Genomic DNA, 27,544 nt, shown 5'->3' on the forward strand with positions numbered 1-27,544 from the left:
GTTCAGCGAGAGCTTACGAGACCCCAGACAGAAAACTGGATTGACTGGACCCTAAAGAGCTGTAACTGTTTTTAACGATATCAGGGCTGAAAGATTGAAATGTGCATGATGATGCATAAAGCAAAGTCGGCCTGTGAATGTTTGTGTGTTTGATCAGTTATGGAATAAAAGTTGATTAAACTGATGTGTGCAGCTCTGATGAGTGTATGTTTCCCATTTAACGTCCGAGTGTCAAGGATTAGTGTGAAGAAGTATTCAGTAAAAGCAGTAATACTGCAGTGAATACATACTGTAACAGTCCTGCATTCAAAAGTACAAAATTATTAACATCACAATATACTTCAAGTACCAAAGGTCAAAGTGCTCATTGTGCAAACAGTGCGGCAAATAATCACCACATTTCTGTTGTCTCACAGTATTTGTCGGCCTTACCGCACCACTGTAATAACTGTGGTGTCAAACATACTGTAGAAAAGAGTTAATGATAGAGGTTAAACTGGCCTCACGGTTCTCACACTAAATTCTCTCAGTGCAGAGCTGTGTCACTCGTTCGCTCGCATTGATCAGCCTGTGCCAATAAACGTCCCTCCCTTTGGTGACATTTCCTCGATAGATGGTCAATGCATCATGAGCGTTGTTGGCCGGCCTGCTGCTGCTTGTCCTTTTAACCCCACACACCGCACTGACCATCACGTGAACCTTACATGAACCCTCCACACGCAGCCATGACCGGGTCACCCAGCGGTCAATGAGCGGACACACAGGGACAACAGTACTTAATGACTTTATTAATAATATGATTTCAAAATAAAAAATAACATTAAAATAACATGTTTTGTCCTTGTTAACTTGCATCATATGGCCACATGGTGGCATGGTAATGCCAAGTTTTTCTTTTCAAAAATACCAAATTGTTTCGCCACCCAGTTCATCATTTGTTCTGCCGGTCGGTCGTTTGTAGCTTGGACCACGTATAAGGAACACATGTGGGACTTCACCCTCCCCCTTTTACCCCCGGTTAAAAAAAGATCAAACCTTTATAAATACAGGCAACCCTGTCCCGTTGTCACAGACACATTATGACGACCACTGACACAGGAAACATCCCGTCTGCACATGCCCCCTCCCACCCCCCTCCACATAGTTGCAAGGAAACATTTGCTCTATAGTTTTGCTTCTTCCTCATCGTCTAAAGATCCACACAGTAGATATTCTACCTTTGCTGTATTATACACTTATTATATATAATAGTCTCAGCTGAAATGCGCCGCTCCAACAGACCTCCTCACAGTTGTGAAGAGGAAGGGTCCTCTGGTTCTGGAAGTACTTTCTTCATTCTGTGTTCCCTTTTTTAGTATGTCTTCAGTGTTGCTTCGCATATAAATGCAGGACTCAGACCGGATAATGTTAACGATCACGCAGGTTTACATCAGAAACATCTGTTTTAATTATTTCAACGCTGCTTCTGAAAAATCATGCCTGTCATTTTGGCCTGAAGGACATCTCTAAATACTACGATACCCATGAGCCTCGGAGCCAAATGGCCAATTCAAAAATATATTAAGCTGTAAATTTTAAATTTAGTTTTCTCAACAGCATTTTCTTAAAGCTTCCAATTTTAAGTTTTGATGTTTCTTGCTGCAAAGCTTCTTGGGAGTTGTAGTTAATTAACAATAAATATGTGGAAGTGCTTCGACTCTCGCATAATTCTGCCTATGGGAAAAATGTTACTTCCAGTACCAGGGGCGCTCCATCCCACTTCACAACTCCATTGTTTCCTATGATGTGTTTCTTCAGGCTCAAGTTATCACAACACAATAAAATTAGGCGTTTGGATACAGACTTCTATGAATGAGTAGAAACGAAACACTCAAATCATGACTGGACATGACACGAAAAAAATAAACATTTTAGCTCGACGGTTCAGTTCCCTGAACCAAAGAGTGGACTCGTCTTCGTTCCCGTCCAGTTATTCCTACTGGAAGCAGAGGGTGGTATCAAAGTTTAGCTCATCCAGCAAATATTTTCCAACACCTGCTTCTTGGTGTTCAGCTGTCATCAGAATCATGACACACAAAAACATACAGGGAATATCCCCCATAACATTTTCTGCCTAAAATAGATCCAATGGGCATGTTTGTTTGTGAATAATAGCGACAAATCATGCCAAAATAAAGACAATTAAATAAGAAACAAACAAACAAAAATGGTTGGCAAAGAAAAAAAAATCAATTCATATTGTATTGCATGTAAATATTGTATAAAATCCTTAAAAATACAGTTTAGGTAACTACTTAAGTACTGAAGTCATCACAGCCAAAAGTGCAGAGGTCCATAAATAAAACATTGACTGTGGGTAGACAGTGGGGCTTCTCCAAAGTCCCCACACAACCTCCCCTCTCAACCACCACAAGGGACTGAATGAGAGCCTGGTCAAAGGTCAGAGTTCATGAACTAGGACTTAAAAGTTCCCACATCGATGCACAGAGAAGAGGACAGGAAGGTTGGTTTTTAAATCTCTCCTATCGCTGACAAACACACGCGCAGACGCACAAACGTCACTCACACAGTTTCAAAGTTCATTCTCAGTAATCACGGCCTGAAGTTCTGTCGACAGAGGCACACCTAGAGAAGATGAGGGTGGGACGGGGGAAGAAGTGAGGGCAGGAGGGGGTTACTGCAGGGCACATAAGGCGGCAGGGATCCTGGTTTTTCTTTTTTTTTTTTTGTTTGAGACGTATTTTCTGTGCACAGAGGGCATTTACTAAAGACAGAGGGAGTGTGTACGAGTCGCTGAGCCAGGCAGGCAACGGAAACAGCGAGCGAAGTATTAAAGCTATAGAAGGGTCAGAATAAAAACACTGTCGGCAGGAAGCAAACAGAGGAGAAGAAGAGGGAGGCGGGGAGGGAATCGCTCATTGAATGTTTCTACCACAGAGGGCTGGTGTGTGTATGTGTGTGTGTGTGTGTGAAGCCTGGAGGGGCCACAGGAACTAACACACCAGGGGCCTGAATCAAGAAGCAAGTTCACCTCAGTAAGGCCGAGTTCTGTGTCTGGAAACCGGTCCCACAAAGCTGGCTCCTGGCTCCGTTAACCCACGTCAAAGCCAAGTCACATGTCGCATCCAGAGACGTGTAATTACTAATTAAAACTGTTCTCTGGGGAAATTTTGTCAGTGCAGCAGCAGAAGGTAATATTCAACGAGATAAAAAGATATAAAACGATCAAGAAAAGTAAGCAATATACAGTAGATGTAACAATATTTACATATAGAACATAAAAAGTAAACAATAATTGCCAATTTAGGTATTATCAAATACTAAAAGTAAGAGGCTATAGCTAATAGTGGGCATTATCTGTAGGCTTCCTTCCACTCCCATTATCAACCTGCTGTAGACTGAGGAAAGAAATGGCTCACTGGCACTTCTGTTTCTAGGTGAACAATTCAAACGAATAATAGTAAGAAATGCAAAAACCCTGACAGCTAACAGTAACGCTAAGAGTAAATGTCTGCACAAAACGGTTTGAGGAGCGGGAAATTTAATTATTGCTCTTCATCCGATGCCCACAGGAAGGAAAGCGCTGTTCGGCTGGCAGGTTTCCAATGGAACAAGGTCGTATATCAGGACACCTGAAAGCAGTTTAATTGCAGTTAAATTGTTCTAAATCAGTGCACAAGGTATATTAAACTGCATGCAGCCATAGCAAAAACACAGACGCTTCACACTGGCTTAACCAGCTAACTCAGGTAAAGCTAACCTAACCGCTGATAACTGAATGACGATTTAAACAGTTTACCTCCATTTGTGGCAATGATGGACATGTGAAAATGCACCCTGATAATTTCATTCAATTGATGATCATCGTCACCTTCAGGCTACTTGTTCCTCTGAGCTGCAGTGCTGGATCATTGAAGAACATCAGTGCAAGTAAATGCAACTGTAAATGCCATTCAGTAGTGCTAACTATGGCCAACGTGCTTTGTGCTGTATACTAGAAGCACAGTTAAAGCCTCGTGTCTTCGGGGTTAACATGCTGAACCGCAGCGTTGTTGGTTGCACATCACCCCTCCCTCTCTTCCTGTCACCTCTCTACTGTCCTCGCTAACAAAGCCATACAAAGAGTGTGTAACTGCTTGTGCTACTAACATTTCCTTAATGTCTGATATAGTTTGTATGTAAAACCAAGCGAATGTACTGATGTGTAAACATGTTGCTTTGTGCTCATTATTACTACTCGTTTTTATCTGATCCTCTAAACTGAAACTCGTGTGAAGCAGGTTAGCCATGCCAGCATAGATTTAGAAATGTAAACCGGTTAAAGTCAGCTAGCGTTGTGAGACCAGCCAAGCTGGGTTTAAGTGATCCATCTAACCCGCTGATCTTGCTTCATGATGCAGGCCACTGGAGATACGTTTCAAACACTCGGGGGAAGAAAACACGAGGAGCGTTTTGTTTAGCTTATTTTTCTGCCTGTATGCCCTTTGTTGATGCTCTTCAACTGGACAACTTGATATCAAACGCTTCAGCATTAGTCCAAATATTTCAAACCGATGCAGAGGGCGCGCCGACCCTACTCAACAACAACCGTCTCACAAAATGCACAAACGTGGCCGAAGCAACTGTTGCTAGAGCTAATTAATGTGAGTTACTACCACACAGTCATCTGACGCGTCCCCTTTAAAACACTGAACCTAATCTCAAAAAGCAAGAACATAAAAACATGACCGCCATCAGTGGAAAAATGTGGCCTTTAAATTTCTCGAGGGCTTGATTAACAGAAACGTCTGATAAAATGACAACAGCCTACCAAGACACTGGAAAAGGAGGAGCAGGGATGGAAGCCATTAAGACAATACTGGACACGTGTTATACTTGTTTCCCCAAAGGGGGTATTTGGGGGGGGGGGGTTTCAATCTGTGTGACCATGGCTAACAGAGCGCACACCCCCCCTCACACTGCAAGTCGCAGAAAAAGGCACTAGAGTGAGGCTGTTGCTAGCCGTAGAAAAGTAAAAGCGATATACATTCATAGCTCACAGGTTATCATAACCGCAATCTGGGAATAAATACACAAAACGCACTTGTAGAAAAATAAAATGTAAAAAAGCGTGGCCCCTAGTTTTTTCCTTTTCTTATTTTTGGATTCTGGGAGACAAGTATGGCTACTTTTTCACGGCTTTTTTTTTTGAACCCCCATCCCACCCTACCCTACCCACCACTTAGAAGGCAATTCAGGAGTGGTCCTCCACTGCTCTGGCCGCGAGCAGTCGAGCCCTTTCATGCACGCCAGTATGGGAGTATGGGGGGAGGGGGAGGGGGAGGGTGGACAGGAGGGATGGAGTGAGGGGGCTGTTGGTAGGAGGTCAAGGCTCAGCTTTCAGTGCGAGGAAGTAGAGGGGAAACTCAACAGAACATATGTTTTCAAATGTTCAGACAACAGAGAAACCTCATCTAAAACACAATCTCACACTCTCTCACACACACACACACATACTCAGACACACAAACACACACACACACACACACAGCACACGTCTCAGTGTCTTCATGTACAGTGTTGAGTGTAGGGACCTGGGAGACAAACATGTGCATGAATTTGGGTACAACTTTACTTTGAATTGCCTGTTTTAACATTTTTAAGCAGGGAAAAGATTAAACAAGTGTTTTAGAACGCACTATAATGTAGCTGCATGCAGCTATGAGGAAATTATGTACAATATTTGCCAACAATAACAACTTCTCCTTTAAAGACATACTTCATATTATTACAAAAGTGTTTCACTAAATTGCCATTCAGTGTCTGTTTATAGACCAGCCTCCACTTTTGCATGCTCACAGGAGGCATTAAAGTTGTTGACAAATCTCAAAAAACACTTACATCTGCTTATGACATTATAGTGTGCTACAAAGCATTTATTCAATGTTTATACGCTGCTTGAAAATGCTAGATGCCAGGGCTCGAAGTAAAGTATTACCTATTATCTGTATTTGTTTGCCGTGTGTGTGCGGGGAGGAGGGAAACCAGCTGTTGTTTGTGCTCGAGCTTCACCAACAAAGAGAAGTCAGTCACCACAAAGACAACATCTCTTAAACCTCAGCAGCGTTTGCATGCACGCATGCACACACACACACACACACACAGTCAACACACACACACACACACACGAGTCAAGAATATGTCGGGAGAGAAATGAGCTCCAGCTGACAGCAGGGGGAAGGGAACTGGAGTGTTCTACCGAGTGGGGAGTGTGCGTGTGAAGGGGGAGGAAGAGGAGGAGGAGGAGGAGGGGAAGTATTGGCTTTGCGAAGGCGGGAGCAATATGAGTGCAGGAGGGTGGAGGAGGGGGTGTGGGGTGCATTCCACAGCTCTGCACAGACTCAAAAAAAAAAAAAAAAGGGATGTGTAGTGAAAATCCTGACTGTAGACGGAGCTCAGCTACTCCGCTCCTCTCCCACCCTCCCTTCAACACCTCCTCTTCCTCCTCCTTCAGTTTCCTCCCCAGCGTCACCTGAACGTGGTGTGTCTTCATGTGTGCTTGTGTTTGTTCGTGTGTTTCTGTTGTTCGACGGTTCAGTCAGGCCTGTGAGACAGCTGCGACAGATGTGGCTTCTCCTCTTTAAGGAGGAGACGTGGTGGCGAAGTCTACTTCCGCCGCCATCCACGCGCCGGTTTCCCCACGCCGGTTCCCACTTCCTGTCACGTGGCCGTCGCCTCCAGGTAGCTCTGTAGTTTGCGGACGGTGGACTCGTCCAATGAAAAGAGGTCAAAGTCAAAGGTGGTGTTGGTCACGTTGAAGTGGCCCGTCTCCTCGATCAGGTTGACAATCTGACAGCGGACAGAGACGATACAGCTTAGAATTATTTTAATATCATATTTTCAGCACTTCCAGCAGCATAATAACAATACATTCTAATTGTATAATTTAACTAGACAATTCCGGCGCTGCCGAAATTTGGACAATGGCACGAGGGGGCTGCTGGTGTTATCTATACCACTGTTTCTCAAGCCTGGTCCTGGAGTACCACTGCCCTGCATGTTTTAGATGTATCCCTGCTCCAGCACACCTGATTCAAATGAATGGCTCGTTATCAGGCCTCAGCAGAGCCCAGTAACGAGCTGAGCATTTGAATCAGGTGTGCTGGAGCACACCTTACATGGAGCAGCAGAGCAGGGCAGCTGGTGCAAGATCCCACTTTATTTAAATTTGGTGGGGGCTAACCCTTTAAAATTGAACTTTGACGAGAGAAGACAAGTTTGTCTACAAAAAGATCCAAAAATGATGTGTCTCCTGTTCACCGTTTGGATTTTACGGCAATTTTAGAAAAAAATTCAGGCGATTTCTCACTGGCTCTTTCACTCTAACTGATGATGTCATCCACTCTAGGGGGAGAAATTCTGAGCCTTTTTTTTGAGAAACTTTATGGTCTTCAGATGGTCATAGCTCGAAAACCGTAAAAGATATCAAAAAATGTGCCGAGGTTCATTTCGACCCGACAAAATTATCTACGTTTTAAAGTTTGAATGAAGTCTCTAGGAGAAAGTATGGCGAAGCAGCGGACAATTGAAAAAGGCTGAAATTTGAGGAAATTTCCCATTCATTTCTTATGGGAAATTCTTCGCAGTTTTTTGTGTATAACTTTGCGAATTATTGACGAAAGAGCTATTAAAGTCGTAGCACACCATTCCCAATCTAGCCGCACGTTTTGATATATAGTTTGCGAGGGTTTTCTTAAAGCTGCGCGACTAGTTACGCGCCGAAATTCTGGCGGAATATGAAAAATAGGAAGAAAAAACGTGCGGGATAACAATAGTGGCTCGAGCTATAGAGGCGAGTGGCTCTTGCCTTGCCTCGTGCCACTTATTAATGTCACCTGAAGCCGGAGAAGTGACATCAAATGAATGGATTAACCACTTCTACATGATAGACGTCCATTTCAGTTTTTGCTTAAATCTGACTCTTTCCAGTTATCAGACGATGAGCCTGGCTACTGTTAACTAGCAGTAGTGACGGTGTGAAAAATTTACAAGAAAACAGCCAACCACAGTTTACAGGAGTATCACTACAGCCATGCAATTGGGCATTACTGCCTAATACTACTTACATGACTACATACAGCAGGCCAGAGAAAATATTTCATATGAAATGTTTACTTTGTCCATCAGATCACTTTATTTCACTATAATTGTTTTGTCCAAGACAAATGATCCCCGTTGTTTTATTTTTTTATTACATCGATTCAATGGTGCCAATATATCTTCCAGTCCAACACTTGCGCAACAGCATGTGGCATGATGTTTATCAAAGTGAGACACCGTATTTAGCAGAATTGGAGGCATAAACACACACCTGCTGCAGGACGTTACGCTCCCTCAACGCCATCAGTCTGCGATGGAGGTCCACCAGTTCTTCTGTGTAGGCCTGCAGAGAGGACAGTGAAGGTGGTCAGGACAGTAAGTTCCTCAATCCAAGGAAAGCAAAAAGTCATAGGGATGTTACCTTGTAGTCAAAATTCAAATGTCGCTACATGCATGGGAAGAAATCAAATATCTGTCATTAACATTTCTCAGTGAACACTTGCAACAGGCTGGCGTTCCTAGACTGTGATATCCGTGTGACCCACTGCACGCCCTACTGTAACAACAGAGGAAATTAGCGAGCCTTGCTAACCAGATAATCGTGACACCAAACCATCTGAGAAGTAACATGTGGAAGTATTTCAGTAAAAAAAAAAAAAAAAAAAAAAACTAATATAAAGGGAAGGCTGCTCGCCACTGTCTGTGATCTTAGGCTACGTCCACACTGATATGTTTCCATTTTAAAACGCATATCACTTGACCATTCACCTACACCAGCATCAACAAGGTCAGAAACGGCTGTAATTTGTTATCCATATTTCCATGAATTAACCGCTTGTAGTCAAAGCTTGGAGATATACTGTATGTCTTCTAGAAACGGTCACGTGATATGGCCGTGACAAATCAGAGAAGGGCGCGTTGAGGCTGATGAGACCCGATCAGGAAGTGAACGCGTGTTTGCATAATAGTTTCCTAAAGTCTGTTTCCACCCGTACAGACTACAACCTAAAGTCTTCGTTTCAAGGAAATAAAGACGCTGGAGTAGTGTGGACGCTAAGTGTACATGTAGCAAAAAGTTATGCGTTTTAAATCAAAAATGTATGCGTGTGGATGTAGTCTTGGATTGTCATGAGTTGCTGAATGTTGGTGCAAAATAGTGAATCTAGAAACAACCACGGTTATCTGGAAACAAGGTGTTTATGGTGTTTTTATTCACTGTCGGGGTGTATGCTGTTATGTGTGTTTACTGTTAATATGCATGCGTCCTTCGTGAGGTTGTTCAAAAGCTGACTGACAATCTTAAACGCCAGGAGAGAAACCTGTGGAAGTGGTTCTCTGTAAGAAGACAATCTATCACAGCATGTTGTTCACACTGTAAAGCCCACTGAGACAACTTCCAACTTGACTTGCCTGACACCACAACATGTTGTTGACAGCTTTTGTTTAAGCTGAAAAAAATCAATTCTGCTGCTCACCAGGGGCAAATGTTTAACCGTTTGTTTTACACTACATCCTGATGTTGACTTCCTCCTTCAAATTTAATTAACACTGATGCCAATATCTCAACATTATAAGAAGAAGAAGAGTCGCATCACTACATGAATCATCTCGTTACACAGAAGAAAGTAGGGGTTCATAGGCCAGAGTCTGTCTGCTCATCCGGATCAATCCACTGGCCATTACTCCACACTGAATTCATTAATGTATTCATTGACTATTAACAAAAACAGTGTGTGTGTGTGTGTGTGTGTGGGTGTGGGTGTGTGGGTGAGAGTTAAAGCATAAAAAGTTTGATTTACCCTTCCTACCTTGTCGTATCCCTTCTTCAACACCTTCTCCGAGCGAAACGAGGAGTCTGGACTCTTTCTGCCCGAAACCTGCAGTAACAGAGACGAGAAGAGGGAGAATAGACAGAGGGAAATGAGGAGAGCCATTATTTAGAGAGAGGATACAGGGAAGAGAGACAGAGGCACTGATGTGAGACCATGAGACTATCTGGGACACTGATGACAGTTAACACAGCTGAAATTTAAGTGGAAGCCAGCTGCAGTCCCAAAACACTGTGGTTTCCATGTCTGTTTGCTGAATGTCTCGAGGCTGTTCTGTGTTGGGTAGAAACCAAGACATTAAAAATACAGCACATAATAAAATTCAAAATGAGTCGTCTTTGTCTAAACTAATGCCTTCAACTATTGTTTTGATAGTTTTACTTATACATAGATTTCTAAAACACGTAAAACAAATCCCTTAAGTCATTTCTTTCTCACAAAACCACAAAGATACACAACATAATGCTCAAGGAAGTTCCTGTACATGGCGGCCAAGGATTATGTTGACATCTGAACACTGAAGAATGCCCGTACTGGATGAATAAAGAATAAATAAGACTAGAATGGGTATAAACAGTAGGTCCCACTCGGACTCACACTGGTCTAGAACAGTTAACGTCCACGTGTGGTTTTAGTGTTTGTGTTCTAGCCAAACTCTTTCAGTCCCTGTCGATAAATCAATGAAAGCAGGCAGGAAAACGAGGTCTGTGTGACTCACTTTGTTATTGGAGGAGCTGTGTTTCTGCGGGGGCGGGGCGGGGTCTCGACTGGGGCTGTGCGAGCCGTCACTGCTGTCACTCTCGCTGTCCAGGCTGAGTCTGACAGGGGAACAGGGCGAGGTCAGAGGTCAACCACACACAGGCTGACAGACGGAACACACTGTCACACTGCTTGGCATTGCACTTGGATGGTGGGCGTCTGAGGTAAGAATCATTATTTGCACCTAATGTGGAGTTGGCAGTCAGTGAAGCTAGGCAACTTTAGCTTCATTCAGTAAAGGAGATGCCACAGACTAAAATCTAAAAACCAACATGAGTAAAAAAAAAAAAGAGACACAATGCTGATGCTAACCATCTATCTGTGCACGGCTAAGGTTGAAAGGTGATGTATTGATGTATTGATAAAAGCAAAATGCAACAAAGTGCAAGGATTCATACTCTTTTCTAGAGATCATTTTCTAGGACTTTTCCAAGACATTTTCAGTTAAGGTCTGGCTGCTATGACAGACAGTAATCATAAACTCTCTGTGGAAGTCTGATTTAAAAGAGTAGGCAGAGAAGATGTTTTAGTTTTACTACTATCTGCTCTTGCTGTTTTTTATTGCTTGCCTTGTTTAAATGCTCTGAATCTTTTTTTTCTTATGAATTACATTAACCATTGCTGCCTGATAACCAATAACTGAATGGCTTTAACACCAATGACGCACACAGTAGCCTACAATTTTGCCACTGACAAATCTAGACTGAACTTAACATACCTAAACATACGATCCAAAGTCAGAGTTGCTTTTTCCTGGATCATTAGCCGACACTGACTCTTATCAGTTTATCCCACTGTACTTTAGCCCCTTTACTTGTAATATTAAGTGGAGTCTTTAACGAGGCTACTCACACCCACTGTGAGCAACGGCCACATAAATCAAACATTTTAGTACATGTTATGGTCCATTTTACCTTAACAATGCAGCACTGAGTTTGAAGAGACAATGCTAACAAAGTAAGAACACATTCAGCAGGTGTTTGACTCACATACAGTTGGGCACCAATTCACTGTTTGACTAACACACATTTGAAACCACTGCTCATAGTCAGCCGAATCAAAAATCTTAAATCTTTGCAGGCAAAAGAAGACAGCAAGCATGTCAACTTTAGCTGCTGAACCAAACATGTTAGCCAACTTAACATTATCCAGCTGTTTAAAAGAAGCTGGAAAGAAAGCGACATTAATCCATAAACCTGCTAAAAACTACCACAGTTACCAGCAAGCAGTGACTAATGTATACATCTAAAGGATAATGTAACTGACAATATTTAGAGTCTTGGCCACTGAAGTCTTAAGTTGTAATGTCATACAGCCTGTATGTGCTGCCATGTGACTAAACAGCAGTCATTCAAAGCACTTCCACAGCATAACCAAGAGAAGCCCCTTCAAAATACTCCCGTCAATACAGTACTTCTAAAAGCTTTTCAGCCTTTCAGGCAATGTTATCCTTTAATCCCATCAGTAATCCATCATAGTGAATGGAAGTGCATTCATATGCATTTTCTTTTGCAAATTTTCTTGAAATTCGTTTAAAATTTGCACTTAACTTGGATGGAAGCTAGGCCAGAAACTCATATCATTCATCTGCACGGCTCTCATGTTTGTAGCACATGAATGTAGCAAACAATAAACAGACTTTGACATGACTCTGATACCTCCATGCATCAAAAAACTATTAATGGGGACCCCATCACAGCCAGGGGAAAGAATGCAACACGCAAAGCGACTGTGAGATAAATATGTGTTTCAGCAGTAGCATTGTGCTAGCTCGCCCGTGGTATTCCATCCATAAACTTGTTTCACAGTGCAATCTTGGACCACGATCAAAGATGTAAAGGGGCCTTTAGGGAGACTGACCGAGAGTCGCGGTTGGGGGGGTTGGTCTTGATGGGTGTCTCCTCTTCTGAGCTGCTGTCGTCGTCATCTGACTCCTCTGACTGGATCTCCTCCACCATGGATCGAAGGGGGCCTGGGAGAAAAGGACAGAGTCACACAAACTAGAATACTACCGACCTCAACCCTTTAACTCCAGAAAACCAAACATTACAGGTTACATTGTTGCATGAAAATCGCGATGAAACGAGGCAAACCGACTCTCTACCTTGCCCTTGTTTCTGTCCAGGTTCAAAATCCGAATCTGAGCTGGAGTCAGAGCTCGAACTGGAGTTGGAAGGACTTGAAGGGGCCGACTGCTGTAGAAGACAAAACAAAAGACAAAAAAGAATAATGGGATACTTTGTCTTCAGTTTAGGATCACATCAGGTGATTTTTGTGCCATTTTTGACCTCTGGAGTGCTGCCTTTTTTCCTGACTTTAGTGAAGTTGAAATGATTAGTTGATTAACTGATTAATCAACCAATAGACACTTTGGTTTTGGACTGTTAGCCAAACAAAACAAAACATTTGCAGATTTTACATCAGGCTTTAGGAAACTGAAACAGGCATTTTCACTATTTTACTACCATTTCAGTTAAAGCTCCTGTGAAGCCGACATACCTCAGACTTTGAGGACGCTTCATCCTCTGAATTTGACTCTTCTGACTCTGGAAGCTTCTTGGGCTCCTTCGGTTCCTGTGTGTCATTTTTGCCTTTGGCCCAGCGACCCTTTTCCTTGGGAGGTTTCTTCTCTGCGTAGGGCTGGCTGGCTGTAGATGAGGAAGAGACACGAGGAGAAGTTCCCGTGAAGGGCACGCTAGTTGGCCCCTTTGGCCCCTCTGAGCTGCCCTTCTTCTGCTTCTTAGCGCTGGGTTTGGGAGACTCGACAGTGGAGGGTCGTTTCCCTGGGGCTTTGGACTCCGCAGGTCCTCCCCCGCCTCCTCCCCCACCACCCCCTCCACTGCCTGCCCCCCCTCCTTTAGGGGACATGCCCTCCATCTTTGACTCCTTCATGGTAAGTTTAGGCTCCTTGAAGGCAGCCTTGGGTAGGACCTTAACTTCATCTTTTACTTTGATCTCTGACGGCTTTTTTGAAGATGAGGAAGAGGAAGGATCGCGGCCACTCTTGCTGCTTCCGTCTCTATCGTTGTCTCCTTTAGATGTGGCTTTGCTCTCAGAGTCCTTTCGAGGCCGTTCACGGTGCTCCTTGGTCAGCTTGTGCGGTTTGGGTCCTTTACTGCTGCCACCACTTCCTTCTTTGCTGGGTTCCTGGAGAGAAAAAACAACAGCACTGTCATGCACAATCTAGTCTAGAAGCCCCCAGCCAAAGGCCCCGTAAAAGGATACAGACTCAGCTGCACAAAGACCTCGCCAAGGTCCGGCCAGTCCAGTCTGTACGGTAATAGAATTATTTACTGTGAACCAGATGTCAAACTAAGCATTTTGATCAATCTGAACTTCAGCAAAAACAACAATTTTGTCAGTTATTAGTCAAAAACTTTTCAACAGAAAAAACTCTGTATGCAACACCAAGACTACAAGTTTGCAGCCATGCTAGCAGCTCTGTGAGGGTGTACAATGGTGTTTTGAGCTAAAGTAAGCATGCTAACATGCTAATGTTTAGCAGGTACAATGTTTGTCAGATTTACCATTTTAGTTTAGTGTATTAGCATGTATTTGCTAATTGGCATTAAACACAAAGTACAGCTGAAGTTGACAGGAATGTCATTAATTTCGCTGGTATTTGGTCATAGGCCACAGCATGACCAGATCATGGCGCTAGATGAAAAGTTGTTGATATTTCAGTCTGGACTGACTTGCAGCCTTTGCATCCCTGGAGTCGTGGTGCCAAAAACAGCAGAAAAATATGTACAAAGACAAAGGTAGTTTGCTGCATACAGAGATACTATATAGTATAAAGAGTATTTACACACTGTTCCCACTGTCAGCTGCCAATCTGGACTGACGGTCTGAGAAAGCAGGCTATGGACTACATTGGTTATACTGCTGGCGATACATTAGATCTGACTTAACTGTAAAGGCAGTAAATGAGCGAATTTAAACTTGTAGTAAGACCTTGGGTGCAGCAGACAAGTAAGCAAGCCTGTAGTGAAGGTTTTATGTATCAACCAAATCCACAGGAGTGGCTTTTAGCAGAGCTCTGTGGCACAGTGGATGGTATTTCTACACTGTTCATCCACTTATCAGCAAACAGTTTTCAAACACTATTAAACTTGATATGTACATAAGAGCCTTTATTATATTCTTCACAAAATAGACTCAATAGACTGGAAGCTTTGACAGAGTGAGTGAGTGTGTGTGTGTGTGTGTGTGTGTGTGTGCAGGGCGACTTTTTCTATGTCAGCAGATGGACACAGCTGGATGAAACCAAGTCCTCTATTTGCCCCGAGACGCTGCTGAACACACGCCCACTCATGTCACAGTAATAATGTTTGAAGCAACATCTATTTCTATATCAAAACGAAGGGGACATTCAGTTTACAGAATATATGCGCCTTCGTCATTAGCACAGCTTCAAGTTAGTCACCAGTTTGAGTCTTGACGTTTTGTAAATTACCAAACATCTGTTGAACAACACACCCAGTGGTCGTAGTACACACAGAAGCAAAGCTCATCAACAGACAGGACCTCTGCAATGCTACGAAGGACAAACCAGAGCCACTTCATTTGAGTCAAGCATGAAGAACCTGGACTGGTTTCCTGTTTTCTCCTGATATGTCCCCTCTCCTGGCAGAGAGGCTGTCTGAGTAATTCTGCATACATACATACAGATGCTCAAAAACAGCTGGAGGTGATTAGAAGCCTGAGTCAGCCTGTTCTGAAGAGTTATTTAATGATTTTGTTAAGGACAAGGCAAAAAAAAAAAAAAAAAACAGACTCAAAAGATGAATGAAGTTGTGACTCGTCTGGTTGAATATTCAAAATGAACGAGGAACTTGTGTTAACTAAGATGGTATTTAGTTTGTTGGCAATTTAACCTTTGACACATGAGAGGTCTTGGTTTTCTTGGGGTCTGAGAAGGCAGAAAGGGGGATAGTGGGGAGCATCGGGTAGTCTGGACTAGGCCTCGACACAGCTTCAGCCCCCTCTGGAACCACCAATACCTGAAATTAAAGAGACAAGAGTTATGGGGTTTCTGTGTGCACCTTTACAGCCACTGTGCATTGTATATACACTGTAAATTCTCAAATAGTGTATGAGGCTTTTGTTTAATTCAACTGAAGACAGAACCTGGCTTTTATAGCAAAAAGCAAAAGCTAAAAGCTATTTTAGGTGCCCCTGGTTCCCTGTGTAAAAGTCCCACACATTTTCTCCTACAGACAATGTTACGTGACTCACAGTTGGAGCACTTCCACAGCTTGAATGGTCACTAAACTCTCGTAGTTGAATCATCAGTACAAAAGATGACCAAATGAGTTAGACAATACCAGTTTCTACAAAAACTAGAAGGCCTGTGTACATAAAAAAATGTTTTTAAAGTGCATTTTGGCCAGAAACATCCAATCATTGAGCTCAAGATCATGGTGTTGAGAAAACTGACTGGGGAGCAAACAAAGAATCCGGTACACTTTATTTTACTTTATTTTTAAATTATGACCTGGTGAAAACTGACAATTCGATCTGCAGCTTAAATCAGTTCATCTTTAGAGTTCGTATGAATTCAGCAACACAGCAGCAGCTCTTCCCACTGTGCTACCTTATTTAAGAATTCATGGTCAAATTCATTATGTGCAAGCTGCAACTACAGCAGTGTTGTAGACTATAGTATCTGCTACTGACTGTAGTTAGTCATTTAGCCATCGGTCCAGTCATCCTGGCAATCAGCCAGTGTGTCAGGCAGCCTTACCCCTCCAGCTTTGATCAGCTTTCTCCTGAATTCTTTGGTGGGGTTGTTGAAGGTGAGCTTCTCACAGCGCAGGTGGTTGACTGGTGGGTTGCCCTCCAAGTTAAGGAATAGGTCATAGTTGAAACACACCTTTTTTGGCTCCTCCTGAGGGAAGACAACAGGATAAAGTGTGTTTTAACTCTCCTATACCAGTATGTGTGACACAACATAACTTGTGTTTGTCTTTCTGCACTGCTGTCGTACAAACACCCATCTCTCAGTACCTACATATTTCCCAACACAAGATAAAAGCTGAATGAATGAACTATCACCCTGTAAGTCAATAAAAGAGACAGACATAGCTGGAGCCAGCACACTGATAAGAAGCGACTAACATTCCTGAGAGAAGCTGTGGAGAAGCTGACAATTAAAGCCGAGGAAATAGCATTAAGACAGTCTTGAGAGATTTTATAAACAAAAATATCCTCTTGTAAATGCAAATGGATTAATGGCTGCTGATATTTACACTCCTCGTGCCCGCCTTAAAATATGTCCTTATCTTCTTGACAGATTTAAGATTTAAGTTAATTACACATAAGAGGAGGAAGTAACATTTTTGGGTGCAGTCCAGAGGTTTAATATTATGTAGAACTGCAGGAGCTGATGGTACACTAATGTGCACATACCTCTCAAGCCTCATCGTTATCCTATAATGAGAGTTAAGTGGTCCTTTCTGTTATCCATCAGTCATTTAAAGGGCTGATGGAGACTTAAAGGGTCCCGTATAATAGCGTGTGCTTGACCACTTAAAGAAATGTCCCCTTAAAAACTAATGTTTTACTGACACAACTGTGATTGATTTCTGAAATGTCATGTAAAAGGAACAGACGTTTTGCCAAGTTAAGGAATTAACTTTGTTAACAGAGAGATTTCTGCTGGAAAGGACTTGATTTCTTCCCATTAACCCAGAAGGCAGTCTATGTCTGGTCCTCTTCAATCTGGATATACCCCCCCCCTCCCCTTTTCTTTTCACAGCCTAAATTTCTTGTCTATAAACAAGTAACTACAAAAGCCTACAGTTCATGATCCATGTCCAGTCGATCTCACCTTGTTCTTGAAGTAAACCTCGATGGGCATGAGGAAGCCTGCGTAACCCGACTCCTCCACTTTGTACGGAGGCTCCTTGCATACTGCAAAGACAATTATTACAGTGATATTAATCTTATCAATAGAATAATGAATAATGAGTTAAATCTATCTACTAAATAAAATCCACGAAACGAATGCTGCTTAAATTCTCTCACAAAACGTGAAATCCAAACAAACAAAAAAAGTGTGTTCATTTTTTGAGGACAGTCTTATTATACTCCATGAATTCATTGTGATGAACGTCAAAATGATGATTTAGCCAGCAATTTTTACATAAAAGAAAAACAACGTGATTTATTTGGAAAATTAAGAGCGTTATTGCACCTGCTAGAATCTGACTAGTTTCTGGTGGGAGAAGAGCACAATGAAGAAATGTGAAATCTATATAAATCCTTTTGTGTGTGTTCAAATGGTGGGATTGCTCCGTCATACCTCTCTTGGGTTTGGGGAAGCTCTCGTGCAGGCGGAAGACAACCTTCTCTACAAAGTGCTGGATGTCGCCGGTCTCTGGCCCTCGGACAAACACCATCCAGTCATGGGTGAAGCCTTCTGTTGTCACTTTCTTCCTCAGCTGGGCTCTGTGGCCCAACTCCAGCTTCACCTGCACTGTGCACTGAAAATGGGTAGACAGAAACAAAATAGACAAGTACCGTAGTTTACTACCCCAGGCATGTAGAAAGTGAAGTGCAAGGGCAGAATGAGAAGCAACAGATTTGCTGGGATCAAGAAACTGACAAAGAATTAGAACGGAAACATTTGTTTCTGTTATCTACACTTCGAACATCTTGTGGTGAGCAAAGCAAGGTCAAATGAATGCCATGAGATTTTCTTCTGCTGAGTCTTTCTGACTTTTAAACTGCATGTGGATTTTCTTACAACAGAAGGGTTTACATGCAACTTGAAAGTTTTTTCTGTCTTTAAGTCTATGCTCGTACAAATTGTATGAAATATTACATGATGACATATTCTAAGCATTTATATTGCAAATGATGTGCGTCAGACTAGAAAAAGAGACAAAAGACAGGTAACCTGAATTTGAGCAGGGTTTCCTTGTCTATGTTAAACCAATTAGGGCTGCAACTAACATTTACTGTATTGAAATTTCACTTTTTTCAATTTTATTTCAATAGCCTAAAATCACAAATCTGGCTACAACCCTAACCCAGATACAAATACAGACACCCTCTATCCTTAGATCACTGATTTGGATTAAGAAATACATTCACCCCAAACTCTTGTAACAGAATTAGTAATCATTTATTAATCTGCAGATGTTCTTCTCCATAAAAAGATGTTTGGTCGATAAAAGGTCAGATAAAATAGATTAAAAAAAATCCAAATTTTCACAATCACCATTTCTTAAGCACAGGGGGACATCTTCATAACTTATTTTGTCCAAATGTGGGTCCAAAACAGTTTACCAGTTAAACATTTAAACATTTTCTCAGAATTAATATAACAAACGAATGTGTCAGACTAAGTGAACGGGAAAGAAAAACTGTACTCTAAGAATAAAGACTGCTAACCTTATTTTAAGTAGGTTTCCTCTAGATCACTTCCTTGCCTGTAACGCAACAACTCTGAAATAATAATAGTCTAACTGTTACTGCTACGTACAGCTAAAACGATTGATCAACTAATTAAAGAATGTGAAGAAATGTTATTAATTGCTTTGTATTGCCATGGTGTGAACCGATTGTAGCGCAACTTACAAAACAAGACCATCCCAAGTTTCTCGATTGCCTATAACAGCCTGTAGATTGACTGCTACGTCAAAGACCTCAGTCTGCTTGTTCACTAACATTATCACTAGCATAATGTTATCTGAGTGGATATGTTAGTTGGCTAGCTTGCCAAATTGCTTCATGTTAATGGCATTTACAAATGCAGAGGTAGTTTGTATCATAGAGCCAATGGTCCAAATAAAATACAGGAAGATTTTAGGCTGTTCTGTATTCTAAATAACTAATCTGTTCTGCAGCATTCAGCATTCAGTTTTGTGTGTGGCATGTCAGGATTTTTAAAAGCTCAACATAGTACCTTCACGTAAATTTTGAGGAAAAATGGCAAAAATTATCTGGCTACAGCCTCCATTCTTGTTCCATTGGTGAATATTTGTTGGTTTCTTTGTTTCTTTGTCTTCTACAATAATAAACTGAATGTATTTGGGTTTTAGTAGTTGGACAAAATTAATCTCACCTCATTATTTTAGACCAAACTAATGGGGACAATAATTGAGGAATTAGTTAATAATGAAAATAATAAGTCCTACTGCTATGGTAGAGCTGGAATATACAAAAAGTGTGGCAATCTTAAAAAATAAAATATAATGCATTGTTCGATTAAAACTACCCCAAAAAATAAATCAATTTGCAGTTTTACATTATCACAAACTGAATATCTTTGGGTGTTTGGGATTGTTGGTCAGATAAAACAAGACATCACTTTGACCTCCAGGAAATTGTGATGGACACTTTGACTGCTGATGGTTTATATGTCAGAACAATTAATCAAGACAATAATCTACAGATGAGTCAATAATGAAAATAACGACATAATAACAGCCTTGTGCTACAGACTCAAAAACCTGGTCCCCTGGAGTTCTAGATTATCGTGGCTGAGACACCCTGTAAACTAAGGTTGCATTAGAACTACACAAACGCAAAGCAAGTAGTGAGATTAAACCAAGGGGCCATTATTCATCAATCTGATTCCACCTTGAACAAAACCGCCAAATCTCTATTTTGAGTGTGTGGACTTTATAGTGTGTGGAAAACACTTGGCCTGGACAAACACAAAGCTGGACTGGTGTCGGGACGCTCCCTGTGGAATGGGAGTGATTAGCTGCCTGAGCCGACTGATCTCAAAAGGTTTGTCCAGAAGAGGGGCACATTGTTGGGCTACCTCTCTCTGCCAAGAACAATGACAGCAACAGGACAAGCAAATGACACTGCGCTGGTAGTGATTGGCATAGCAAGTGAAGAGGCTATGGAGATGGAGAGCAGAGAGGAACAAGGGGTGGGTTTGGGGGTTGGGGGGGATGAGAGGGGACAGAAAGGCACTTTATGTCCAGGGGACGACTGAAGAATGTGGGGATTTGGCCCCGGCAGAGAGTAGCTCGTGAGCTGGGACTGAGTGGGGGGATTAGAGGGGACAGGATTGAGATGAGCTGGTCTGGCACTCCCTGGCTCACTCTCTCTCTCTCACTCACACTCTCTCACACTCACACACACACACACACCTCCCCTTCCTGGCACTCTGCCCGGCCATTCTGTGGCAGTAATGCCCTTAAACTCCAGACTCCACCACACCCACAGCAAGCAGCCGTGGAGTCCCTCCAATTACCCCCACCGCCCGACTCCACAAAATCAAGAACGTGATAAGGACAACAGAGAAATCAGGATGATAATGAAGTAAAGAGGAAGATGGTGACTCTACTAGAAATCACAGGGAACGATCAACTCAGAGCATGGAAAAAAAATAAACATCACATTTCTTCCAATAATCACAAAATTAAGAGCCTGGGAGACAACAGGAGGCAATATGAGTTGGAGAAAAATTACAGTTTGGACAATTAAATGATTAATTGGTTAGCTGATTGACTGATTCACTGGTTCAAGCTACTCAATTGTGAGGAGTCTCTGATTTGTTTCTAGGATTTCTTTGACAGTGAACTTATAGTGGCAGAGACACGGTAAACTGAGGATACTTGGGTTTTGGACTGTTGGTTGGACAAAGCAAGACATGTGATAACATCCATTTGGGCATCCATCTTAGACAGCAAATGATCAGTCACATAATCAATGGCAGATGAATCAATCATGAAAATAACTGTTAGCTGCAGCTATACAGAAACTACTGGGGCTAAACCTAACAATGATTTTCACTACTGATTGTTGACTATTTTCTCCATAAAGGAGAGTTGTCTATAAAATGTCAGGAAAATTGTGACATTGCTGAATATAATTTCCCACAGCTTGTACAAAGTGTTTGTCTTGTCTGACCAACAGTCCAAAACCCAATTATTTTGATGTACAGTGTTATAAAAGAGAAAAAGCAGCAAGCATTTTAGAAGTTGAAGAAAGCAAATGTTCTGCAATTTACACCATTAATACTCTGATAATAACCACTAATATTGACAAATTGTTTCAGCTCTAGAAAACGCAGACACAAAAAGAACTACTATGTTGCTAGACACAGATAAGTATCGAACTGCGTCAAACTGTCTAAAAATATGACAAACAGCCAAATATTAAACAGAGTGCTGACTATAATTTCTAGAACTAATCATAAAATTAAGGACCCAGGGGGCAATATTAGGCTCAGAAAATACAGACATGAAATGAAAACCAGATTGATGGAGATGGATATTAATTGAACTGTGTCACACTGCCTGAAAATATGAAACACCAGGGACATACATCCACAAAACAATGGTTAAATTTCTCAGTCATTCAATTCTACGAGTATCAGATGGACAAAATGACTTGGAGCAACACATTTATTCAGTTATCCTCTATGAAAAGCAACATGGGGATAAAAATACACTGTGTGCGCGCGCACACACACACACACACACACACACACACACACACCACAAAGCCACTAACATTGAAATGGTGCATACACACTATCTCTCTTTCTCACACACAGTGCACCAACTGAGGGGATGAGAGAAAATACAACACACTGGCTTCCACAGTTCCACGGCATGGAAATAACGCCCCTCATGACCATGTTAATCTCTTCCAGCTAATGAACGATTAAAATGAAAAGTCAGAAAGTTTCCCTAGGAGGGCTGAGGGCACAAACAGTCATGTTTGTTTTGATGAAGCTACAGGTTCCAGTTAAACCCCTCATTGCACCTTTTAAACCTAAAAGATGACACGGAAAAAGATGAAACAGTTACTTGCATTGGAAAGTGGGCGATCCTAGAGAGTCACAAATCGGCTATCTGCAGCACCCAAGGAAAACAACTAAGTATTGGAAATAGGGTGTGTGAATGAGTGTGTGGGGATTATGAAAAGCTGCATGACCACTCATGACCACTGTCATCCTCATCCTCAACTGCAGTGTCCATTACATGTAGATCTCCTTACTAAAAAAAATAGCAAGGATCTCAGTATTTGCACACAAAGCCATGGCCCCACTTCACTGTCCACGGATGTAGCAATTTAGCTAATTAAGATGTGATCCACCTGTGTCATGGTGCTGTAATGTGCAATAAATAATGTTAAAAATGTCCACCAATCTAAAGCACAGTACAATAGGCAGCACAATACAATGACCCTGCAATATATCTTAACCTTAATAAAGGCATAATGTCCATGTATATCAGTGAGAGTTGACAAAATATTAGAAAGACTGTCTAACACAAAGCACTAGAAACTACAGCCTCCATGACATAAAGTTGAGTCAACACATCGCTACAGTTTCAACAAAAACTAAACATTACAACCTTCATGGCCACAGGTTTCATTGCAAGGTTAGAGAGCATGACTTTTAGCAACACGCACCAGTAAACTGGCAACTGTGCATATATTTGATATATTTGATAGGTATGAAAAATTGAATGCATTGAACATGTAACCTCTTTAACATTCATCACAGAACTACAACTACACTATTCTTGTAACTTGTAGCAGAAGAACTTCCTCTGGATGAACACTCACACACTAGTTAAAACTTCAAAGGGGCCAACACAGAATGGGGACTAGTTCCAAGAAAGTGGCTAAGCCACTTTCCAAGGGTGTGTGTGGCCTAACCATCTGAAATATAGTCCTGAATAACCTCAGGCATTTAGAGAGTAACCCACTTTTAAGCAATATCCCCCTTACAGTCAGCAGATATGTAATTTCATTTACCCACTTTTCTGTTTTCTGCAAAATAAATGATGAAGCTTTACAGGATAAGATAAATCTTTGTGCATATTTATACATGAGATGGTATTAAATGTGACGAAAGACATGATCTTGCAAGAGCTAAGGGTTTACATGCCGGTCCTTAAAAATGTATTTTATATATTCGGTTTTCTGTAATGCTTAGCCAATGCATGGGTGGTCATGACTGGATTCAAGTTCAACGCTTGCCACAGAGCTTTTCCACCATGCTACATGCATTTTAGCCTGCAATCATGAATGTGGTGAGCATTAAACATTAACCAACTGTTGGCTAATAATGCAAAGATATTACAGAAGTTGTATGGTCGCCGTTGCTTTTATTAGCCTTGCATGTGAGGTTTCAGGCCGATGGCAGTGGAGGCACCACCCCGCCTCTACAGTACAACCTGGAGAGGACAAATCTTTTCCCCGGCGCCTTGTAGCGGCTCCTTAGCCTTTAGCCAACGGCCGACACTCTCCTGGTAGGTGGACTAGCTTAGCTTAGCTACACAAAACCTCGACTCAAATTGGTCTTCATGGCGTTTAACAATGTGCATGTGCGTTTTAAACAAAGCAGAGCGGAATAATCACCAGGTGTAAATCTCTTTGTATGCCTGGTTGGGGCTACCGCTATGCAGCGGTGCTGAATGCTGTGGTAGACTGAAGCTAGCTAGCAGTAAATACCGATGTATGAGTGCCTAGTTAGCATAGCTCCAGAGCCAAACAACTACGAGTTCATTAGCAGCAGGAGCATTTTTTTCTTCTGACTAGCAGAACAGAGGATTCATTCCTGTCCTGCCAGCGAGCAGCCTGCTGGCATTTTCCCAGTGAAAAGTTCAGATTCCACAAGGAGACACAAAAGCCACTGTACCTGGTTCTCCATGTTTCTCTGGCCTCAGTGATTGTTGTATTTATTTACAGCGGCGTTTGTGGAGCGTCTCCCCAGCCTCTGCTCCTCATTGTGTGTCAATCCAGCCCAGAAGCGGAAGGCAGACGGCTCCCCTCCCCTTCCAGACGGCTGCTGGCAGGCAACCAAAACAGAAAGCTCACTCAGCCAATCAAGAAGCTGAAAATTTAAGCACTCTTGAAAGAAACCAATCAGATCACGGAAGAGGCGGGCACGATCCTGAGCTGCAAATACAATTAAAGCATTTTCTGGTGGTTTTCTCGAGTGACAGCGAGCTTGTCCCAATGGCTACAGCTCTGTTTCAATTGTAAAATGCACATGATGCTAATTGATTAATCGGGGTTCGATTGTGTGGTTTTCCACATTTGAGCTGTTTCTATTAGTCTGGTGGATGCAGTATAAACTGGAAAAACTGGCGTTCCCGAGGAAAATGGAATTTTGATGCTGAGGGCTGAAATGCATTTGACAGCATTGCTGGAAATGCATGCAATAAATTGCATGAAAAATGTAAAGCTGCATTGCACTGCACTGCTGAAAAAAGAATAATGGAGAAAGAGGAGGAGAAAATGGAAGAGACGGGAGGAGAAAAATGAGGAGAAAGAAGAGGAAGAATAAAGAAAGGATGATGAAGAGGAGGAAGACGGGGAGGAGAAAGGAAGGAGGAAGGGAAGGACTAGGATGAGGAGAAGAGGAGAAAGATAGGGAGGACTAGTAGAGAGAGGAGATAAGATGAAGGCAAACAGTGATCAGGACTTGAAATTATTAGCAGTCAAATATGACAGAGGTCTCAACTGTGAAACACATCTTAACATCAGTCCACCATCAGAACAGAGGAACAAACTGATGGAAGTTCAATCAGCTGATCAGCTCTGTGTAACTAACTAAAAAGTACAAGAACTACCACTCAATTCTCAATTCTTCTCAGTGTCAGTGTGCATCATTCCACTAAGTCTCTTGTTCACCCTGTCAAATATAGCTTGTTTCAACTTAAAAGCTGAGTGAAAGAGCTGCTTTCAAATTCTATGTTGAGTGAAAAAATAGAATTTGTTCTTCGAACGTCAGCAAATAATTGAATATTCCTTGTTAAACCTTTGCTTTAGTTTGGTTGATTTGGATTTGCTGGAACTGCTTAGCGTTGTTGCTTGAACTTGCAAATCTATCTAATCTTAATTACAAAGGTCTGTTCATTTGAAATTAATTCATGACTTTATTGAACTTGTCCAGCAATTCTTTAAACTTAACGATTTCAACTTAACTAATGTGGCGTGTTGTGTAAAGTTTGTCTCAGTCCATTTGATCTGAATGTGTTGTTTTTAACACCATTTTCAGTTATTGAAACTTAAAAATTAATTTCAGACTGGCTATTTGACATAATCACTTAAAATCATGCTCAGCAAAACCAAATTAAAATAATTTCAATCAAAAGAAATATGCAACAAAATGGTTATTATAGTAAGCTATATTAAGTGGCTGCAAGAAGTTTGTTTTAAAGGGAAACATGACAACCAATTGACATCCAAACGATGTCATATTTCTTGGTGATTTTGCAAACAGTTAACAGCATGTTCTTGGATTGCACATGCTGAGTCTCACCTGTCACAATAAAAGTGAAAAAGCAGTGTGTAGTTAAGGATGACATTCACATCTGACACCAAAGGTGGTGTTTGAACAGATCAACACTTACTCAACCATAAGAATTACAACTTAAAACACCATAAAACTGAAGATACAGTCAGTGAAGGGCCACAAAAAGATCAAAGGGCTGACAGGAAGAATGACAACATTGCAAGAATGTGTGGCATTTTCTTTAACTGCACATATGCGCAATAACACCTGTTAATATAAAACTGAAACTAGTTCAGTAGCAAAACGTTAAATCAAAACATCACTGCTCTGCATTTTGTGGCCGTACCTCATAAACAGGAAAGAACAGACTTCAATTAAAGCTTGTCTGCCTGTACAAACGTCAACCAATTCTGACTGAACTGTTAAAACTGCTGAGACTAAACGCTTCAACACTTTAACCAAAAACATCCATTTTGCTGATGCACTTTCATGAAATGAGCCATCAGAGTTCAGGGTTACACAGCTTTCTGCAGTCTGCTCCTTAAACCATGCACAAGTGAGAGATATGTTCATCCACTAATGTTCATGAGGACCTCTGAATGACTTTGCACAGTCTAGGTACCTCAGTTCCTCAGTCTGCTCATTTAGTAACGCACAAAACAGGAAAATCACAACTTCCAAATAATGTGCAAAACAGAAAATAAAAACCTAAATATCAAATACAATGTTAATGTTTAGGTTTCTCTTATATGGTTTTCCACAGGAGTCTGTTTCTTAAACCAAGTACAAGTGAGGAACACTGTCCTCCACCAGTGTTCATAAGGACCTTCTGGGTGACTTCGAATGTGCACTTCAGTTCAGGACCACTGACATGTCAAGGCAGTCTTGTCCATGTTTCACCATCACAATGCCAACTTTCATCCCCTCAGTAAATCCATCCTCATGGCCTGTGGCCTACACAACAGTTTAAAGAAATGTGAAGTGAGTTCAATTTGCTGATGAAGCTCAACCCTGGTGTCAAATGAATCAGTTATAAGTTAGTTATCAAAGCTGGGCAGATCTAACCATTTTTTGTGAGGGACTGGCACACATATATTTGTCTGGCATCCACAGAAAACAAGTCTTTAATAAGCATGATTGGGGTATGTATCCTTCTTCAGGACCGACACATTTTTAATTAATTGCAAACTGTAATAAAGAAATTAAGTCAACAACGCTTATCTCCAGTCTTGAAAAAATGTGTGGGATCCTCCTTGAGAAAATGAGGAAGGCCCAGCAGGAGAACTGTCTTCTTCATTTGTGTGGAGCTCTGATAAAACAACAACAAAAAAAACAAGGGGAGGAAGTGTCACAAATATGGTCCACTATGCAAGTCTTTGCTTTGTACAGCTCAAGGAATCTGGCCAGATGCTGGTCCGGTCCAGCCCAGCGAAGAGGGACGCTCTGAGATCAAGAGAAGTGAGGTGAGCAAATTCTGCTACAGTCGGCTGGTTGTGGACAAAGAAAAAAAAAAAAAGCTGTAACAATCAAAAAGCATGCTTCCACTCTTAGTAGTATATTAGTGAACATTAGTGCTTAAACTGGACATTTTGAGTGAGTTTACACCTGTATGAAAAAAACGAAATGCAAGAAAAATCTTGTTTGAGAAAAA

The 27,544-nt window shown here is 41.6% G+C and overlaps 1 protein-coding gene across 4 annotated transcripts; it reads right to left on the minus strand.

Annotated features, from left to right (window-relative positions):
* Positions 1 to 6,408: 6,408 nt before the first annotated feature.
* On the minus strand, positions 6,409 to 24,398 carry mllt1a (MLLT1 super elongation complex subunit a). 4 transcript variants are annotated; one of them, XM_041935724.1, is made up of 12 exons: positions 24,292 to 24,398; positions 17,974 to 18,154; positions 17,500 to 17,582; positions 16,414 to 16,557; positions 15,545 to 15,670; positions 13,167 to 13,814; positions 12,772 to 12,859; positions 12,528 to 12,639; positions 10,627 to 10,726; positions 9,888 to 9,956; positions 8,351 to 8,422; positions 6,409 to 6,828 (listed from the first exon to the last, which is right to left on the minus strand). In XM_041935724.1, the coding sequence occupies exons 1-12, from the start codon at positions 24,301 to 24,303 to the stop codon at positions 6,700 to 6,702; spliced, it is 1,764 nt and encodes a 587-aa protein (XP_041791658.1). In that variant the 5' UTR covers positions 24,304 to 24,398; the 3' UTR covers positions 6,409 to 6,699. The 4 variants fall into 4 exon arrangements, with proteins under 4 accessions (XP_041791658.1, XP_041791656.1, XP_041791657.1 ...); XM_041935722.1 differs by having other exon boundaries at positions 9,879 to 9,956; XM_041935723.1 differs by having other exon boundaries at positions 12,772 to 12,862.
* Between the last annotated feature and the right edge of the window lie 3,146 nt (positions 24,399 to 27,544).

The sequence above is a fragment of the Chelmon rostratus genome, chromosome 4 (genome assembly GCF_017976325.1).
Source record: "Chelmon rostratus isolate fCheRos1 chromosome 4, fCheRos1.pri, whole genome shotgun sequence".
NCBI classification, from domain to species: Eukaryota; Metazoa; Chordata; class Actinopteri; order Chaetodontiformes; family Chaetodontidae; genus Chelmon; species Chelmon rostratus.

What these genes read in the sequence shown, in the direction of transcription:
- mllt1a (XM_041935721.1), bottom strand. An exon ending in AGGTTTACTTCAAGAACAAG is followed by an intron (nt 16,558 to 17,499) that starts GTGAGATCGACT and finishes GTCTTCCCTCAG; the next exon opens with GAGGAGCCAAAAAAGGTGTG. An exon ending in ACAGCTCCTCCAATAACAAA is followed by an intron (nt 9,957 to 10,626) that starts GTGAGTCACACA and finishes CTGTTACTGCAG; the next exon opens with GTTTCGGGCAGAAAGAGTCC.